Raw genomic sequence first — 19348 nt, forward strand, 5'->3', positions numbered from 1 at the left:
ATTCCAAGGTCCCGTTACACCGACTGAAGGTTGGGACAATCATATCCAAAGTATTCCAGACTCTTCTATAAAAGAACGAGGCTGAAATACTTTGGAGGGGGTATCTGTAGGCATGTAAAATTGCTTATAAGTCCCTTGGCATAGCTCGGCGCGATGATTCGACAAACCATCGAGTGACGAGGCGACAAGGTCAACGAATCGCACGCGAGCAACGGAATGCATCCATTCGCGTGCGGAATCAAGCCAACGGTTCGGGGAGTCAACGAGTCATCCAAACAAGAGCGGACTCGGATGAATCACGACCGAATCAAGATCGGTTTCGGACTCGAACTCAAAAGTGGAGTTACTGCCAAATCAGGAATCCGACTTACTGCCAAATCAGGTCAACGAGTCAAGTCTGAATCAACCAAATGGGTGGCTCGGCCCAGTGCCGGCCACCCATAGGTGGCCGACACTGTTCCGTGCGCGGGCACAGTAAAGAGAGCCTATAAATAAGCTAGGCATTGTTCATTTTTAAGGGTTGGGAAATTGGGAGAGAGGCGAAGCCCTGCTGGATTGGAGATTCAGACCACCAATAGGTGGCTCGGTGGCCGCCGAGCCACCTGTGGCCGGCCACACTGTGCCCAAGGCACAGTGAGGGTAGCCTATAAATAGGCCACCCCCTTGTTCATTTGAGAGGGTTGGAAATTTTGGAGAGAGGCGAAGCCCTGCTGGATTGGAGATTCAGATCTAAAAAAGATCTCAACTTTGGGACTTCGAAGACTTACTCATTCAGATCTGGTGCTCGGCGACCGTCAATGCCAAATAAGGCAGGTGTTCGAGAGGACCAGATCTCAGATCTACGCGTACGAACTCCGGATCTAGGCTTGGTCTTAGATCCCGAGACTTGGACGATTGTTTCCTTTGTGAAGCAATCCTCCCCGGCTATTATTTCCTTGGTGAAATAATACCCGTCGTACTGCGTAGATCCGACCGGATCTAGATCTCGCGGTGGTCCACGGCAAACAACCCCGGCGCAGGCAAAGAACCCACCAAGCGAGCGACCGCAAAACAGGAGCTCGCGATTCGTTCGACACAAAAGGAGAAAAGTTGTAATCTTTGTTTATTTTTATTTGATTTTCGTTGTAACCGGATCTTATAAAAAGACCGGATCTTTTGTAACTCAAAAAGTTGTAACTCAAGATGACAATGGAATCAATAACAAAGAAAGACACGAATTTTCCAGCGAACACTAACTCCATCATTGACGCTCGAGATGCAAAATTCTTTGAGGATAAGTTTATCAAAGATAAATGCTTATTGCTCAAAGATACAACAGAGAATGCTAGTACGTTAGATGCACTAGAGGAGCCAGTTTCACAAGAAACTAAAAATTTCAATGATGAAGGAGTTATCTAACCATCTTCCAAGCGTATCAGAAGACAAAAATATTTTAAAGATGACTTCATCACCTATAATATGGAAGGACACCCACCGACTTTTCAAGAAACAATGCAGTCAACAGACGTTCTTCTGTAGAAAGAAGCTATAGATGATGAGATGGATTCATTGGTCCAAAATCATACTTGAGATCTGGTGGATGTACCTGAAGGTGCAAGGCCTATTAGTTGTAAGTGGATCTTCAAGAAGAAGCTCCATCCTGATGGTACTATTGAAAAGTACAAAGCAAGACTGGTGGCGAAAGGATTCTCTCAGAAAGAATGTATAGATTTCTTTGATATCTATACACCAGTTTGTAGGATCACTACCATCATAGTGCTTATCGCATGGGCGGCGATTAAAAGGTTTGTCATATTTCAGATGGATGTGAAGACTGCCTTTCTCAATGGAGATCTCACAGAAGAGATCTACATGGAGAAACCAAAAGGACTTGATGCTACAGCTGGTAAGGTTTGTAAACTTGTTAAGTCTTTATATGGACTTAAGCAAGCACCAAAACTCTGGCATGAGAAGTTCGATAGGGTTGTTCACAATAATGGGTATCAAGTCAGTGAATCTGACAAGTGCCTATACATCAAGGTCGCTGAAGGAAAGGTGGTGACCATCTGCCTCTACGTGGATGATATGCTCATCATTGGGAGTGATTTGGAGATAATAATATCTACTAAGAAATTTCTTTCAGCACAGTTCAGCATGAAGGACCTTGGAACTGCGGACGTGATTCTCGGAATCAAAAGCACAGTTCAGCATGAAGGACCTTGGAACTGCGGACGTGATTCTCGGAATCAAAATCATATACTCTAAAGAGGGTATTTTGGAACTGCGGACGTGATTCTCGGAATCAAAATCATATACTCTAAAGAGGGTATTGGATTGTCTCAATCGCATTATGTTGAGAGCATTCTAAGGAAGTATGACTACAACGACTTGCCAAAACTATCAGTGCCATACGATGCTTCATTGGGATACTGTCCAGAGATTGATGAGATACTTAAAAGGAACTACAGGTCTGGGCCTATTCTACATTGGATATCCGGGTATAATCGAAGGCTATTCAGATGCAAGCTGGTGCACAGAACCAGATGAATGCAGGTTTACTGGAGGTTTTGTCTTCATTATAGGTGAAGCTGCAATCTCGTGAAAGTCTAAGAGCAGACCATGATTGCACAGTCATCGATGGAATCTGAATTCTTCGCACTCTGTGCTGCAGGAGATGAAGCTGAATGGCTCAGTTGTTTTCTTCGAGACATTCCATTGACGGAATTGCAAAGCGCAATTACTATCTATTGTGATAATCAAGTGACGAGTGTTGTGACAGCGAACTCATTGTTCAATGGAAAGAAGCAGTCCATTTGTCTGAAGCATGACTATTTGAGAGAGCTCATTTGTCAAGAAGTCATCTCTGTGATTGACGTTCGATCTTTAGAGAACGTGGCTGATCCTTTGACTAAGGGTCTGAAAAAGGACATAGTCGAAAGGACGTCTGCTGAAATGGGTCTTAAAGTTTTATAAGTCTTATAAATACTTACCATGTTTATTAAATTATTAGTTTAAAGCTTACGCTATTAATAATAAGATAATTGGTTCAAAAGTCAAGTAAGATTTGTAAAAGTTGGTAGTCTTACAAATATTTACCATTTATATCAAGTTATTAGTTCAAAGTTTATGCTACTAATGACAAGATAAATGGTTCAAAAGTTAAGTAAGATTTATAAAGTAAGGATTCAAGTTTTCTTGGATTAGTCGGTGTCTAATGCAAGGTTTGGGGGTTGTGTAACGCGCTACGTAAGGAACGAGGTACTTAATTGATCTTTGATCAACCTCTAATACTATCTTTACCTGGTTGAACTAGCCGAGTAAAACTTTAATCTTTTCACCTAAAATCCTATCATGTAAAGGGGATGGCTGTTAAGCCTTAATGAGTCCAAAGAATTTCGGATGTGGGGTGTTAGATAGAAAACACACCTAAAGGACTCACCTAGAATCCTATCATGAGAGAGGATGGATCTTAAGCCTTAATGAGTTCAAAGCATTTCGGATGCGGGATGTTTGATAGGAAACAAGCCTAAAGAACTCACCTATGCATGGGTGGAGATTTGGCCATCTCCTATGGTGTCTTGTGAAAAGATACCTAGAGCCCTAGGAAAAACCTGGACATGCACAGGGCCATAAATATGCAAAGGCAAAGGCAAATGCAAGGTAAAGGCAAAGATAAAGGCAAGTGTGGTTCAAAGTGAAAACTACCACATATAAGTTTGATCTTGTGTGATCACTGGATTTTTAGATATGTGCTGGTTCAAGTCTCTGTGACACAATACATCTATCTTTTATTTAGTTGGTCTAAAGGGGATTCAAGTCCTTGCGACATCTTCCTTATGCACAACGATTGAAACGACGGCACCGTTACACGACACTAGTTTTAAAAAAATTATGGGGGATTGTTGAATATTTTTCCTCACATGGGCTGCTGCAGCAGCCTATGTTTTCTTTATTTTTCAAAAGTGATGGGCCCCACCGAAGAAAAATTTGGATGTGGGGCCCACATGCATAATAAAATATATTATTTTATTAGTGCATAGTATTTTCCCAAATACTATAAATAGACCTCAAATCCTTAAGAAAAATTCATTCTAAAAATAACAATTAATATATCGTTTTCTGCTTAACTACACTTCCTTCGTAAATCAAATCGATGGACTCATAAGAGCACAAGCATGATGATAAGTCAGTTTGGTTCGTTGTAACTGTTTCGTTGTAACTGTAATTATAATATACTTATCAGCAATATATCTTGCCCATTTTGCAACTATGCTCACTTGCAAAGTGGAAACTGAGTGGCGTGTTTGATTAGTTCTTAAATTTAGCTCCTCTAACCATTACACCAAAACTCCAAAGTTATTGTGAGGATTAATGATTATAACTTTATATCAATTCTAACATACCCCTGCAGGTTGAACGTCCTTTTTATGAGCTGCAACCTGGACTTACGCAGTGGTATCAATTTTTAGAAAATTCGCTTAAAATTCGTGGCCGGTAGGATTTAAACCTGGGTTGCTCTGATACCATCTTAAATTTAGCTCCTTTAATCATTACACCAAAACTCCGAAGTTATGGTGAGAATCAAGGATATAGTTTTTATGGTGGGCTTAAGAATTCATCAATTTATCAACTCACTATTACTTAATGGAAGAGTATTTTTGTCTACCGAAAGATTTTTCCGAACTTGTGCTTTTAAAGGGAGTATGATTACGATTTCAATTTTCTTAATTATAGTGCAAAAGCTATTGGATTGCATTTATATTGCACAAGATATCTGACATGATACTTCTTTTCATTGCAGATCAAGAGTCTGTTTGTTTTAGGAAATTATCATCTTTTGATGGTTTCTAAGAAAGAAACCAAGTAATTACATGAGGGAGTCCCATTTCTTTTTTTTAGCACATTTTCATTCCTAAATTGACTGAAAGGGGTTTCTATTTTTTTGGGAGCCAATGCATCTATTTACATGCATCCCTGCGTTTGGATCTCACGTATACTCTTTTCTTATATTCTATGTTTCAATCAAACAAAAGAGGAAAAAAATGTTAGTAGAAATCAATTTCCTTATAACAGTTTTCCTGAGTTCTTTGACAACTAAAGAGACCCTAATTATAAAACGATATATATATTTAACTAGAATTCATCACCTGGTATGATACTAATTTTTGCTTCTTAACTAATGAAAGGAACACATTGCTTCCTGCAGCTAAGTTAGCTGCAACGCATATTTCCAACTTTTACAAAAATGAAAATCAACTATCAATCTCAACTATTTTATTGCTAACCAATCAGGACAGTGAACTGTGAACTGTGAGGAGAAAGTTTGTAGAAATAAACCCCAGTAGCTGCTCATGATATGTGAATTCGGGACTTTAAAAAACACAAGGAAAAAAAGATAACAATAGTGCTTGTCCTCTGGTTCTTTTCTTTTTTTAAATTTTATTTATCCCTTGCTTTTTATTTCATGATTTTACGTTTGTTGATGTTATTAATATGTGAGTATAGTTTCACATTTGATATGATAAGAAAAAGTGATGGATTTAACAGTGTGTTTGGGAGTTTAATAGGGAAAGGGAAGGGAAGATAAAAGAGAAAGGGAAGGTAAAGAAAGCTAAGATAGAGAAAGTTAAAAATAATATAATATGTTGTTTGGGAGTTTAGGGAAGGGAACGGAGGGAAACTTGTTTTATCATATTTGAGAGTTTTACCTAATGGTGTATTTGGGAGTTTACTAAGGGAAGGGAAGGAAAGGTAAACAACGGGAAGGGAAGGGAAGGGAATGAAAGAGAATTGTAATATGTTGTTTGGGAGTTGAGTAAGGTGAATGAAGGTGAAATTAATATAACTTGTTTGGGAGTAATAATGGAGGGAAGGGAAGGGAAGGAAATATATGTAAATTTACACAAATGACCTTATACTAATAACACATCAGTCCTTTTATTTGTTTTGATGGGGGTAAGAATGTCATTACACCCCCTTTACCCTCCTTTACCCTCCTCTACCGCCCGAATCGGGGGGGGGGGGGGAGGGGGGGGGGGGGGGGGGGGGGGAGAAAACCAAGCAATTTTACCCTCTGTTCCCCTTCCTTCCTCCTCTCTACCCTCCTTACAAAAACTCCCAAACAAGATGAAAGCTGCATTTCTCTTCCCCTCCCCCTCTCTACCCTCCATCCAAACAGGCATAAGAGAATGGAAGGGAAAGAAAATGTATTATAATTAAAATTTAGTTGTTGATCATAGTGATAAACGGCAAAAATCCTTTTATAATTATTTCCCCATACTTTACCTCTTCTATGCCCCTTTTTTTTTTTTTGGGGGGGGGGGGGGGGGGGGGGGGTGGATAAAATGATGTGAATTTTTCGTTCCTTCTCTTACATTATGCATCTCAAAAAACTCCCAAACAAAGTAAATTCCCAAATTCTCTTCTCCTACCCTCTCCTACCTTCCATCCAAACAAACCATAAATAGAAGTTAGAGTCAATACGTAGTAGCTACAGTTTTTGGGTTAAAATTGATTCCTAACTTCTGATTAGAGCCCATTAACTTTAGGTTGGACCCAATTTCTCTCCCAACAAATGATATCAGAGCTAAGATCATGATTCAAGTAATTTAAAAAAAAAGAAGATGATGAAGTCCAATGTGAGATGCCCCTAGGAGTGATATACCGGTTAGCCTACTAATAAAAAGTTAGTAAATCCCATGGAAGATTGAAGCATAGTTGAACATTGAACTATACTGACAAATTAAACTTACGAATTAAGAAGAAGTTGTTGAGGTTATTAATATGTGAGTATAGTCCCTCATTGGATATAATAAAAAAAATGATAGATTTACACAGGAGTTAGGGCCAATATCTAATAGTTATAAGGTTAAAATTGATTCATAGCTTCTGTTTAAATCTTATTAATTTATTAACTCTAGATTGACCCCGATTTCTTATCATACTTAGGATTCTCATAGTATGATTGATTTTCATGTCACAAAGGGGAAAAACTTGAAACATTCTAGAATCTGAAACATATCATAGACGTTATTGTAGTGCAAATTATAACCATCGACCCCAACATATCATCGAGAAAATTTGGTGCACTATAAAGGACTTTAATATGGTATCAAATTAGTCACATTTGACCATTTAAAGCAGATTTAACAAAAAAGGTATTGAGTTGAAGATTACTAATACAGAAAATACTACTCATCAATACTATACTAATAAAATAATACCTAGTTACATGTTTTTTGGTACTCAGTAAATTTTAAAGGTTGTAACATTTACTAATTAATAATCTTTTTTCAACCCTCTCATCTTAATTTACTACCCTTTACATCCTGGAAATCTCTATTCTTTGTTTTTCATTTTCTTATAAATCACTCATTTTGTTCCTAATGTACATACAAGAATATTAAATTTATCCTGTGTATGGAACGGGTAACAAGTAGTACATCACTAATATACAACAAACACACTAATCTTTACTGTGCCGTTTGGCAACAGGTTAAGTGAGGGGTTAAGGAGATTTAAAGCCTTTTAAATCTGCCAAACACAAAAAATCTATACAATAGTTAAAGTGAGTTAATCCTCTATAGTTAGCCAAACACAAAAAATATAGAAGGGTTAAGCTAACCCTTCTAGAGAGATTAAAATGAGTTAATCCCTAAAAATGACGGGTTTACCAATTACTCCTATTGAGAAGCATTACGAGTTAACCCCTCTATTTATAAAGAAAAATAGTCAAAAATCATCATTATTCCCAAACAATAAAAATGGTCACAATTGCTAAAATTAAACTTATTTAACGGGTTAATAATTTAATCTTTCGAGTTATTGGATGAGCTAATTAAGTTAATCATTCTCCTTAATCCATTTTCCTTAACCTTTGCCAAACAAGACCTCCATAAAAAAAATCCTCTCAAACAAACTCAAAATACACGCCAAGCCTTGAGGGCTTCTACTTAATTGTTTCTCTTATTGTGAAAAAACGGCACGCACCGTATTCTTGATCTCAACTCCGAGGCTGGCAATTTATTACTTTGAAGCCTAAAAAAATCAAAGTGAGCTCATGAACTTCAAACAAATTAGAAAACTTTAATATGGTATCAGAAATCCAGAACCAAATCTCACAGACATTACATTTACAGGGTATTTGAGAGAAAAATTGCTGTATTTCATCATTACTAATACGTAAAATACAACTCAAACTCACCAATATACAACAAACACCACCACTCATCACAACTTATTACGTCCACCCACAGTAAACTCAACAATCTACAAAAGCAAACTCAAACAAACTCAAACCGCATCAAGCAAACTCAAACAAACTCAAACCGCATCAAAAGCCTCGTGGATTTATACTTATTTCCCTTACGATCAAACAACGGCACACATCGGATCCCCGGTCGCAGCTCCGACACCGGCAAGCAAGTCTGCCCGCCAAAATCATCTTTGTCGGACATGTCGTACTCGTGGACTTCGACTCGAAGCAACGCGAGTTCAGGAACTCGGAGTTGGAAGTCGAATTCTTCATTCCAAACTGGAGCCCAGTTGTCTTCTATTGCTTTTGTTTTCTTCATTATGCTGTCGGCGGGTACCCCAGCAATCCCTACCTGTAAATCATTATTGCATCAGTATATTAGCGTTGGATACAGTCGTCAACAGAACTAAAGGAAGAATAGGAGTTCATATAACCAACCCTAAATTTTTGCACATTAAACCCTAAACTTTAAACCTTTCTCACCAGACACCCCTGCCTATAGCTGGCAAAGAACTAAAATGTCCCTCAATTTCAGGGGAAAGGGTGTATGTATTCCTACAAATAGGAAATCATCAGACTACGGGTTGATTCCCAAGGAAATTTTAGTTATTTGCCAATTACAGATAGGGGGTGTGGCAATAAAAATTCAAAGCCCAGAGGACTTTCATGAGACACCCCACCCCCTAAAGTTCAGGGGGTTTTGTGAGATGAAAAAGTTCAGGGGGTCATGTGCAAAAACACCCAAGTTCAGGGGAGTTTTGTGAAATTAAACCTGTGTTATATTTTCTCTCATGTCGATTTTGATACAGTTCTAAATTATTGGTCTTTGATTTAAAATAAATGTTTTCTCTTTTCTTCCAAGAAGAAAATTTTTACTGTAGTATGTAGGTAGGTTTTGGACCTGCCACATCTGTCCAAAGGTCAGGATTTATCCTAAGGTTACTTAAAAGAAGGAATTAAGGATATCTTATAAATGCCCCCTTAAGTATCCTCCAAATACAAAACATTTATGATTTGTTCTCTTTTGTGTGCAAGTAGTTCATAATTATACAAAGGTAGTTCAGTTGGTTATAAATTATACGACTCCAATCACATTCAACCCTAAACAGAAGTCCAATAGACTTGATATCCTAAAAGCAGATGTATGCAACTACAGTTGCAGTTATAGATTGTCAATTTTTATAAAATTGAACTAAACAATTGTAACTACAACTGCATTTGATAATAGTTTCAACAAGCCAATTGCATGCAACTAGCACTTGCATTGTGCAAAATGCAGAGAACTAAACAATCTTTCTAATCTTAACAAAATATTGTTAGCTTTGTGTATCACTAGTTTGAATCGTTGTATGATAAACCTATAATCGTCTAACCTTGAACTATTAATTATAAGTTATCGCAATCAGAGATCTGAACTGTCTTAGTCTAAGGCTGAATTGGTTAGAATGTCTATTTAAGTTTAATTAAAATAAATATAGCCATAAGACAGTTTGGCCGAGTGGTCTAAGGCGCCAGATTTAGGCTCTGGTCCGGAAGGGCGTGGGTTCAAATCCCACAGCTGTCAAATTTATAAGTGTTTCTTTACTTAATTAATTTCATCATTTTACTTGACTATCTTAAATTTATATTTTCAATGTAAGTATTGGTCTTCTCTATTTACTACTAAAAAGTATTTTCTAAAATAATTTCAGGTAAATAATTAAGTTTTTTTTTCTATGAATTTACCCGACTCTTCCGTATATTATTCTTCAATGATTTATACTACAAAAATTATCACGAAGTGTAGAGATTTGATATTTCTTACCCTTGTATAGAAGTCTGGTGGTGAATATGCATCAAAATGGGTACCGCTGAAATCCATTCGCCATCCATCACCCAGGTAAACTTTAACCTGTTGAAACCATAATATGTAAAAAATGATAGTTTTAGTATGGGGAAATGTTTGCAAAATAATGAATAATTCCTAAGAAATGTTTTACCTTCAAGGTTGTCTTCACAGGTAAATTTGCCCTAGGATCAAAGACTTCACCATTTAGACCGGTCTTTATTAAGAATTCGGGTTTCTTAATGTAACCACATCCTCCATTGGCTTGAAAGAAACCGTGCATCAGCCACAATGACCTTCCATAACCCTAAAGGTGGAAATGCAAAGCCATTTGAAGTTCTAGCTTAATGTAAACTCGGTTGATCAAGAAAAAATGGAAAAGTAATGAAACTGAAAGATGCATCCTTGTAAGCATTCATAATACGTAAGATAGGAGATATTTTTATAAACTTCAACAAACGAGCTGGATAGTGTGTGCGCTTCTTGCTGGAAGCAAATACGCAACTTAATGTTACCATGCAACAAAGCAAGTATTCCTTGGGGAAAACAAACTCCTAGGTCAAATTATTTGTACCCAACAATCATACACAAATCCTGCACAAAATTGCTAATAACTACAGCCAAATTACTAAAATCTTGTAACCTCTTGCAAAATTCATAACACATGACTTAACCCTTCCTTGCCAAAAAAAAAGGCCAAAAGGTGTATGTAGATGTTCTGGAAAATGGTTTGTATTCATGGCCATACTCTTGACACATTCCTTACATGCAGTAGGATAGTCCTTAACAATATTATAATGTCATATTAGAATGATAAGACTTCTTTTTACAGTCAATATCACTTCTAAAAGAGAAGACAGATCATGCAAAAGCTAAAATATTCCTAAGCAACCATGATGAAACTTCAGTTTATAAATCAACTTTGACATAATGCAAAGAACACTAATAGATGACTGCTTTCCACATTAAGCTGCAAAGTTAACTAGTTGCCAGCTGAAATGTAGCTGGTCATATGAAGAAATCTTGGTATTGTAAGTTATAATGCTTGAGCGTGCCATTTTTGAACTATTTGTCTAGGATTTTGAACAATCCCCTATTACTAATATCAACTAATGAATGCTTTACAACACCAAAGAGCTCAATTTGTAAGTTTGCGCTCTTGATTTGTGATTGAATATACTTACTTGTTGATGTTGGTAGACAGTGCGCATTACCACTATATGAGATTCTATATTTCCCTTATTGAAAAATTCATTAGTAACTTTTATCATCATCAACTCAGAGCAGAACCTTGAAAATATTGAGAAGTGCATGCGAAACAAGAGACAAGTATCTATTATGTATCTCTAATCGAGGAAAAGGGGCCAGATGACAATTTTAGACATCCATTAGCCTCCAAGTATTACCATACAGCACAATAAAAATTGAATGAACCCGAAATAACTAAAGGGCAAGTGTGAGGTCACCCTAATTGAACTCTAAAAGAACGGAAGTCTCTGGCAGACACATTACAGATCAAAATTCCATATTAATTCCTCCATATTTTAGTGTAATATCATATTTTTTAAACCCTTCCAGTTAGCACCAACTAGATGAACCACAAAACTTATGAATGCTTGGATTGAGTTCTTAACATAGAACATATCTCAATGCTTAAATGACGAATTAATACTTTTACTTCTTGCATTGAATATATAGGGCTTAGGTATAGAAGCTAACCTGCATATTGAATGCAACCATCTGAGCACCATGCATCCAACCAATGAAAGGATTATAATTAGATGAGTTAACACGAGTTCCTTTTGGGTATATCCTGAGTATATTCTTCTGAGTGAACCTAAAGAAAAACATAACAGATAATAATCATTTTCCAGAGTCCAGACATTCCCAGAGTACAAAGACAAAAAGCACCAGATTCGTAAATCAATTCTAATAGTGTTACAGCATAGCATAATATAAAATGGAAGTTTGACTTTGACAGATTTTAGATATATAACACATCCTGGCGATCCTTCATATTTTCAACAAAAAAAAAGACAGCACAAATTATGCAACACAGTAGGGGACAATGTTCAAATATAGAATTACCTTACTATATCAAGCCCATGAGATGCTGATGCCTTCTCAAGCTGTGGTTCACTCAAACTAAGGCGTCTAACTTTATCAGGATCCACCTTTAGCGCATCTAGCAAAGAACCCTTAGGCTTTCCAGCCCTGATAGTTATCAGCCGTTTATATTCTGGTGCTGTTTTCTGGCTTAGTCTGAGGTCATCATCAACAGTAGCGTCCTCTTCTTCACTCTGATCATTTTCATCCTATAAATGTCAATTGACATTTTTGAGTGATGGTTGACAACTAAATTTGAATAACATGCAGTACAAAAAATACTTCATACAAAATTCTCACTTCACACCTTATCATTAGATTCGGTTTCTATTTTAAGGTTTGAAATCTCCCTTCCCCATGCACCTTCCTCTTTTGAATCCTTTCCATTTTGAGCTCCACTCTCCTTGCCCTTGTAATCCTTAGCTTCAAGATACTCTTGTGGAGGTTTTGTTGAAAGAATAATTCTCTTTTCCAGAGAGTCTGGTGAAGGAAATTCTTTATGGTCCTCTGAGTCAGGATAATACAGCATCTCTCCAAATGTTTCAGTTACCATCTGAATGATTTAAAAAAATTAAATGAGTATAAACGTTGGTTTTCATAAGAATTTGCTGGTTGCCTCTGCTAAGAAGAAATTACCTTAGCTACTTTAGCCTGAAGATCAGGAGTAAGGTGGTCCTCTAGAGTTATAACAACAGGATATTCTGATGCAGAAAAGGCATACTCTTTAATGGATCTCAAACATCTAATGAGCTCCACCGGAGAAGTCAATGTCCTTCAGCAACAAAGTAAAACCATCGAAACAGAAAGGAGAACATCAATGAATGTACAGAAAAATTAGCTAGTTCCATTCATGTTACCATTTACCCGGATTCGTCACATGATGACAAAAGTACAAAATATAGAAGGCGAAAGGGGAAGGATACTATTCATATATGCCTTAAACAGCATATGAGTACTGTATAAAACAATACACACACACAACACAGACACACATACATGCATGCATGCATATTCATACTGCCGGTTTCTAAAAGTCAAACCACATTGTTCCGGGAGCATCCAAAAGAGAACTAATAATTTTTTAAGCATATGCACTAATTTTTAGAAAAGAGAAAAAAAATTTGGCTTGAAAAAGATTAAATAAACCTTTTCCTTTTTCTTTCAGGTTGTAAAATTTGTGTATCAATTCAACTTAGGGTGCATTACAATTATTAAGAACATAATAAACTAGGGTAAGGTTGATGTTGGCATTTCTGGTACACAAGCATGATTATGATACAAGCTGATCTTCCAAAATTCCCAGCTTGATTTGATTAAGCACCTCGAGCAAAATCATTCAGTAACCAACATGGACAAGCCACTAGCAGAAGACCAAAAGAATGAATAAGATTCTTTGAGTCCCAGTCAGCTTGGGATAACACCCTTCCATTTTAGTTAAGATAAATTCACAGAACTTTATAGCTGAAATGCGATCATGAAGGCAAGCAGTAATAAAGAACATGATCATCATCACAACAAAGATCGCCATCAATATTGGGTAATTGCAAAGAATAAGTATGATAATTGACAAAACGAGGTGCAATGTACAAGAAATAAAAAAAAACAAGACGAATGTGCAAAAAGTTAATTATGTAAACTGCAAGTAAATGACAAGGATAACTTGTTCTATTACACATTCTAAGCAGAGAAACAACAACAAAAATAACAACCAAGCCTTTATCCCAAATGTTTAGGGTCGGCTACATGAATCCTATTTTTCCATTCCATTTTGTTATGAGTCATCTCCTTCGTTAAGTTAGTCTTAATCATATCCTTCTTAATTGTTTCTAACCAAATTATTCTAGATCTACCTCTAGATCTTTTAGCCCCATTAACTCTAATATTATCGCTTTTTCTATTCAGTGCACTAAAAGATCTCCATTGTACATGACCAAACCATCTTAATCTATTCTCTCTCATTTTATCCTCAATAGGCGCAACCTCTAATTTACTACGGATGCACTCATTTTTTATCCTATCTTTTAATGTATACCCACGAGACCATCGCAACATTCTCATTTTTGATACACTCTTTTTTTGAACATGTTATTTTTTAATTACCCAAAAATTTTGAATCATAAAGCATAATTGGTGTTATAATCGTCCTATAAGAAATTTTCTTTAGTTTCATTGGTATTCTACGACCACATCAGACTCCCAAAGCATTTTTCCATTTAAATCATCCTGGTTTGATTCGATGCATAAAATCATCTTCTACCTCACTATCATGCCTAATGATTGACCCTAAATAGTAAAAATAATTAATTTTAGGTATTTCTTGGCCATCAATATGTACCACAGACTTTCTATCTTTTTTAGTTTTACTAAAAAATGTTACTCTATATATTCTGTTTTTGTTCTACTAATTCTAAAATATTTAGATCCAAGAGCTTGTCTACATCTTTCTACTTTAGAAATAATGTCTCTTCTAGTTTTATCTACTAATACTATATTATCGGAAAATAATATACACCATGGGATTTCATGCTAAATGTGCTTAGTAAATTAGTTCATAACCAATGCAAAAAGCTAAGAACTTAAAGCTGACCCTTGGTGTAAATTTATGATAATAGGAAATGGTTTAGTCTCTTCTTCATTAGTTCTTACTCTAGTTGTTACTCTATCATACATATCTTTAATCACATCAATAAATATAGTAGAGCTATATTTTTTTTCTAACACCCACTACATTACCTCTCTAGGCACTCTATCATAAGCTTTTTCTAGATCAATAAAAACCATATGTAGATCCTTTCTCTTCTCTCTATATTTCTTCATCAACTGTCTCAAAATATGTATAGGTTCTATAGTTGACCTCCCAGGCATAAAACCAAATTGATTTTTAGATATACTTATCTCTTTTCTTAGTCTTTGCTCACTTACCCTCTCTTACAGTTTCACAATATGACTTATGAGTTTTATATCTCGATAATTTGAATAAATTTTTATATCCCCTTTATTCTTATATATCGGTACCAAATTACTAATTCTTCACTCATCTGACATTCTTTTTGTCTCAATAATCTTTTAAATAGTTTAATTAGCCATCCTAAGCCCATATCTCCAAGATATTTTCAAACTTCAATATGGATATCGTTCGGTCCTACGACTCTTTCACTTTTCAATTTTTTAGAGTATTTTAAACCTCGCTAATCCTGATTTTTTGACAATATCCATCCTTCATGTTATTCACTATACGGTCAAATCTCTATTTTTCTCACTTATTTGGTTATTATTAAATAATTAATAAAAGTAACTCCTCCGCCTCTCTTTTATTTCTCCGTCGATCATTAGAACTCTTTGATCCTTACTTTTATACACCTAATGTTACTCAAATCTCTACTCTTCTTTTCTCTTATCTTAGCAAGCTTATATATTTCTCTTCCTTCTTAGATTCTAACTTCTTATAAAAAAATTCATAAGCAATGTATTTGTTTCCTTCCTTACTAGTTTATATTTTTCTAAGTTTTTTCCTTTTATACTTTTGTCACTCTTTAAAGTTTTCTTTTCTCTGCTTGCATACTCTCATTCCACCACCAACTCTTCTTGCCATCTAATCTACAATCTTTAGATTCTCCTAGTATATCTTTAGTCACTTTCCTCATACAAGAAGACATGCTATTCCACATAATATTAGTCTCGTTATCTATGTTTCATATATCTTCTTTTATTATCTTATCTTTAAAATGTATTAAATTCTCTCCTTTTAAATTCCACCATTTAGTTCTTAGTCTCTAATTCACGTTAGTTTTTCTACTTCACTTCTTAATAAATATGTCTAAGACTACCAATCTATGTTGTATACTTAAACTCTCTTCTGGTATAACTTTACAATCTTTGCATATTAACCTATCTGTCATTCTAGTTAGAAAAAAGTCTATTTAACTATTATTAAAACCACTTTTAAAGGTTATTAAGTATGCATCCATTTTTCTAAAAAGTGTATTTGTTATTATCAAATCATACGATATTGCAAACTCTAATATTGATTTACCTATATTGTTCTTATCTCTATACCCGGAACCTTCATGTATCCTCTTATATATGTTATTATCCTTACTAATATTATGCCCAATAAGACCCCCTCCTATAAATAATTTCTCTCCAAATGGGATTCATTGTACTAATTCATCTAATCTATCCTAAAATTCCCTTTTAGTACTTTCGGGCAAGCCTATTTGTGGTGTGCAAGTACTAATGATATTAATAACCTCAATACCTAAGATAACTTTTATTAGTATTATTCTATCTCCAACTCTTCTTATCTCTACAACACTTTCTTTTATTATATTATCTAAAAGAACTCTCACTCCATTCCTATTCTTCTCTTTTCCCGTGTACCAAAGTTTATATCCGGTCCTTTCAATTTCTCTAGATTTTCACCTATCCATCTAGTTTTTTGTAAACAAATTATATTTATCTTTCTTCTAAGCATAACATCCACTAATTTCGTAGTTTTTCCAGTAAGTGTACCTATATTCCAAGTAGCTAATCTAAATCTATTTTCTTGTAAAAGTCTCCTGTCATTTTTCCTCTTAGATCGTTCTAGTCTATGCCTAATACTATTAGATAATCTATTAGAGAATTGTAAATTCTTAGAACACCCTTGCTTACTTGTCATTACATTGGGGTGACATTGATATAAACTCTCTGTATTCATAAAGTCCTCATTCTTCTTTTTGAAGTGACAGGTCAGAATTAATGATGCATTGATGCCCAAGAAAGCAATAATACTTTATAGGAATGCTTAAGGTAAGAAGATCCTAAATCGTAACCACTGCATTTAAAGGAGGAGAGAAGTGAAAGTTACCTTCCATGTAGAACATCAATATCATCTTTGGTAGAGTTTGGCCAGATATCCAGTTCAATTACTCGCACACCTCTTTGAAGAGCTTTTACAATTGGAACGTCACTACAATCACTGCTGAGTTGGTTTCCAGTCAAGTACGAATTATGGCCTGTATATATGTAATAATGGGACAAGGGAGAAGTCATATCTTGATGCACCTGGAAATCAGGATATAGTGTCATGAAACAGAAAAAAGCTCATCATAAAGAATGCATCGAACCTATATGTTGTATCCTATTCGCTGAATTTTTACTGGATAGTGGTAACAGAGCAACCTCTTCAATAAGTGCTAAAGTCCTTTCCATTACACCAAAGCTCTAAAGTCATAGTAAGGGTTCAGGTTTATAATTTCATACTCTAACATACCCGCGTAGGTTTGCGCCCTTTCCTTGGTCAAAAATTGGACTATTTTATGCAATTGATCTTTTTTTTAACCCACTTTAAATGTTTGTTCAATGGAATTTGAACCAAAGTTGCTTTTATACCATGTTAAAGTCTCTTACACTACACCAAAGCTCCGAAGTTGTGATGAGGATTGAGGGTTATCATTTTATTCACTCTAACAATAAGCATGTGTAAGGTTTATATCAAAGAAAGAATTTGATAATAAAAAGGCATGTCCCACATCTATAAGCAACCGTCTTTGGAACATTAATCCAAGTGGCATGATGAAGTAGAAGTATACGTGTTGTTCTCCTAAAATGAACTCCCTTGTCATGATATCAGATATTTATTTTCCAAAAAACTAAAATTTTGGACTTGCTTGATCCTTCATGTGCTTAATTAGTGCTAGTTTGGAATATAGATTCTAAGGCATTAACAATTCCTCCACTACTGGGCATGCGAATTTTAGAAGATTATTCAATAAACAACATTAAGTCGTTGCTCAAGCAGCTAGTTAAAAAGGCTTTCTCATTACATAGAAATCGCTTAGCAGAATAGGCAAGCAAAAAATATATGAGACTACTTTGAGTATTCCGCTGCTAATTAGTTGTATATCTGAGATATATTTATTTGGTAAATTATTGAGTCATTTCAGCTCTTTCACACTTCTTTGATCTTTCCGAAACTTCTCAAATCCTTTCTTGCTTGAAATTTTGATTACTACCATAATTGAAATATGATGTACTTTCTTGAATAAAACTATAAGAACAAATCTATCAGCCTCAGTAAAAGCGTGAGATCCCTGCTCTAAAGACGCATCTGCCTACCTCATGCAATCAGCCTAGGCAAGATGTTTTTTAGCTATACAATCCCCTCTAGCGGTTCTGTTGCGTGCACGACCATGAAGAGAAGATAGACCTCTTTGACTACGGGTTGCATAATTGTAGAAGAAAATCCATGAAGAGAAATATCAAGTCTTCAACGCTAACCTTAACTCCCACATTCCTTTTAAAGAGTAATGTTTAAAAGGGATTCGATATTTTAATTGTCCTCATAAAAAACTAACACCACAACTGATCTGTCATCACCTGGAACATAACTAATGGCGTATAAGTTGTCTCCAAATCCTAAAATTTTCACGTGATTTAATTAAAACGAATTTAAAAATTAGGCTAAAACCCTAGCTAGCTCACAAATTTCCACAACAACAACAAATCGCCGTCAGAGACGAAATGATCAGCATCACCTGAGATCTGATCGGGGGATTGAGCTCCTCGTCGAACAAATAATGGTGAAAATCCTCAACCGAGATCGTCGGCGACCTCTCCATCTTCCCGATGAGGTGGTGTCGCCGGCGGTGCCTGATCTGGTCGAGGATCCGCTCCGCCTCCTCGGAGGCGACCTCGCCGTCGCCCTGCCCATCCTCCAGGAACCGCCGGAGCTGGGCGGCGCTCATGTGGATCCCACCGCCTTCGGTGAAGCGGGAGAACGCCGACCTCACGTCGGCCGGCGGCTCCGCCTCTTTTGATTTGAAGGTGTTGGAGCAGCAGAGGCAGATCCTGTAGCTCCCCATTCACCGTTTCTTTAACGATTACGCCCTTGATTTTCTTGGTATTTGCAGAATCGTAGCTAGGGTTTTGGGATCGGTCTAGGGATCGGAGATGAGGCGCGAAACGGTCGATGGAGTTTTGAAGAGTCTGAAAGTTCGTTGGGGGTTTTCCTAATTGAACTTTATCTTAAAACGGCTGGTCATGTGAAAATTTTAGCGTATATATACCATATATTTTTCGAAATTGCATTCCATGCTGATTTTGTCGTGTGTTCCGAATTATTGGAATGCTAGGGGGCCTATCCAGAGCATTCAGAAATTTTAGATGACATAATCCCCTCTCTTAAAATTAAAAAATGTATA

The 19348-nt window shown here is 36.1% G+C and overlaps 1 protein-coding gene and 1 non-coding gene across 3 annotated transcripts; one reads left to right on the forward strand and one right to left on the reverse strand.

Moving 5' to 3' along the window:
• Window positions 8087–19155, reverse strand: LOC109843208 (phosphoinositide phospholipase C 4-like). Of its 2 annotated transcripts, XM_020412147.1 has the most exons (10): window positions 18683–19155; window positions 17014–17210; window positions 12801–12936; window positions 12472–12717; window positions 12147–12373; window positions 11778–11895; window positions 10213–10365; window positions 10038–10124; window positions 8301–8585; window positions 8087–8270 (listed from the first exon to the last, which is right to left on the reverse strand). In XM_020412147.1, exons 1-10 carry the CDS (start codon window positions 19007–19009, stop codon window positions 8262–8264), a joined length of 1785 nt encoding a protein of 594 aa, XP_020267736.1. In that variant the 5' UTR covers window positions 19010–19155; the 3' UTR covers window positions 8087–8261. The 2 variants fall into 2 exon arrangements, with proteins under 2 accessions (XP_020267736.1, XP_020267735.1); XM_020412146.1 differs by having other exon boundaries at window positions 8087–8585; window positions 18683–19153.
• TRNAL-UAG lies at window positions 9718–9797 on the forward strand. The gene has a single exon. It is a non-coding gene; the product is annotated as a tRNA-Leu (tRNA).

This window comes from Asparagus officinalis, chromosome 5 (genome assembly GCF_001876935.1).
Source record: "Asparagus officinalis chromosome 5, Aspof.V1, whole genome shotgun sequence".
In the NCBI taxonomy this organism is placed as follows: Eukaryota; Viridiplantae; Streptophyta; class Magnoliopsida; order Asparagales; family Asparagaceae; genus Asparagus; species Asparagus officinalis.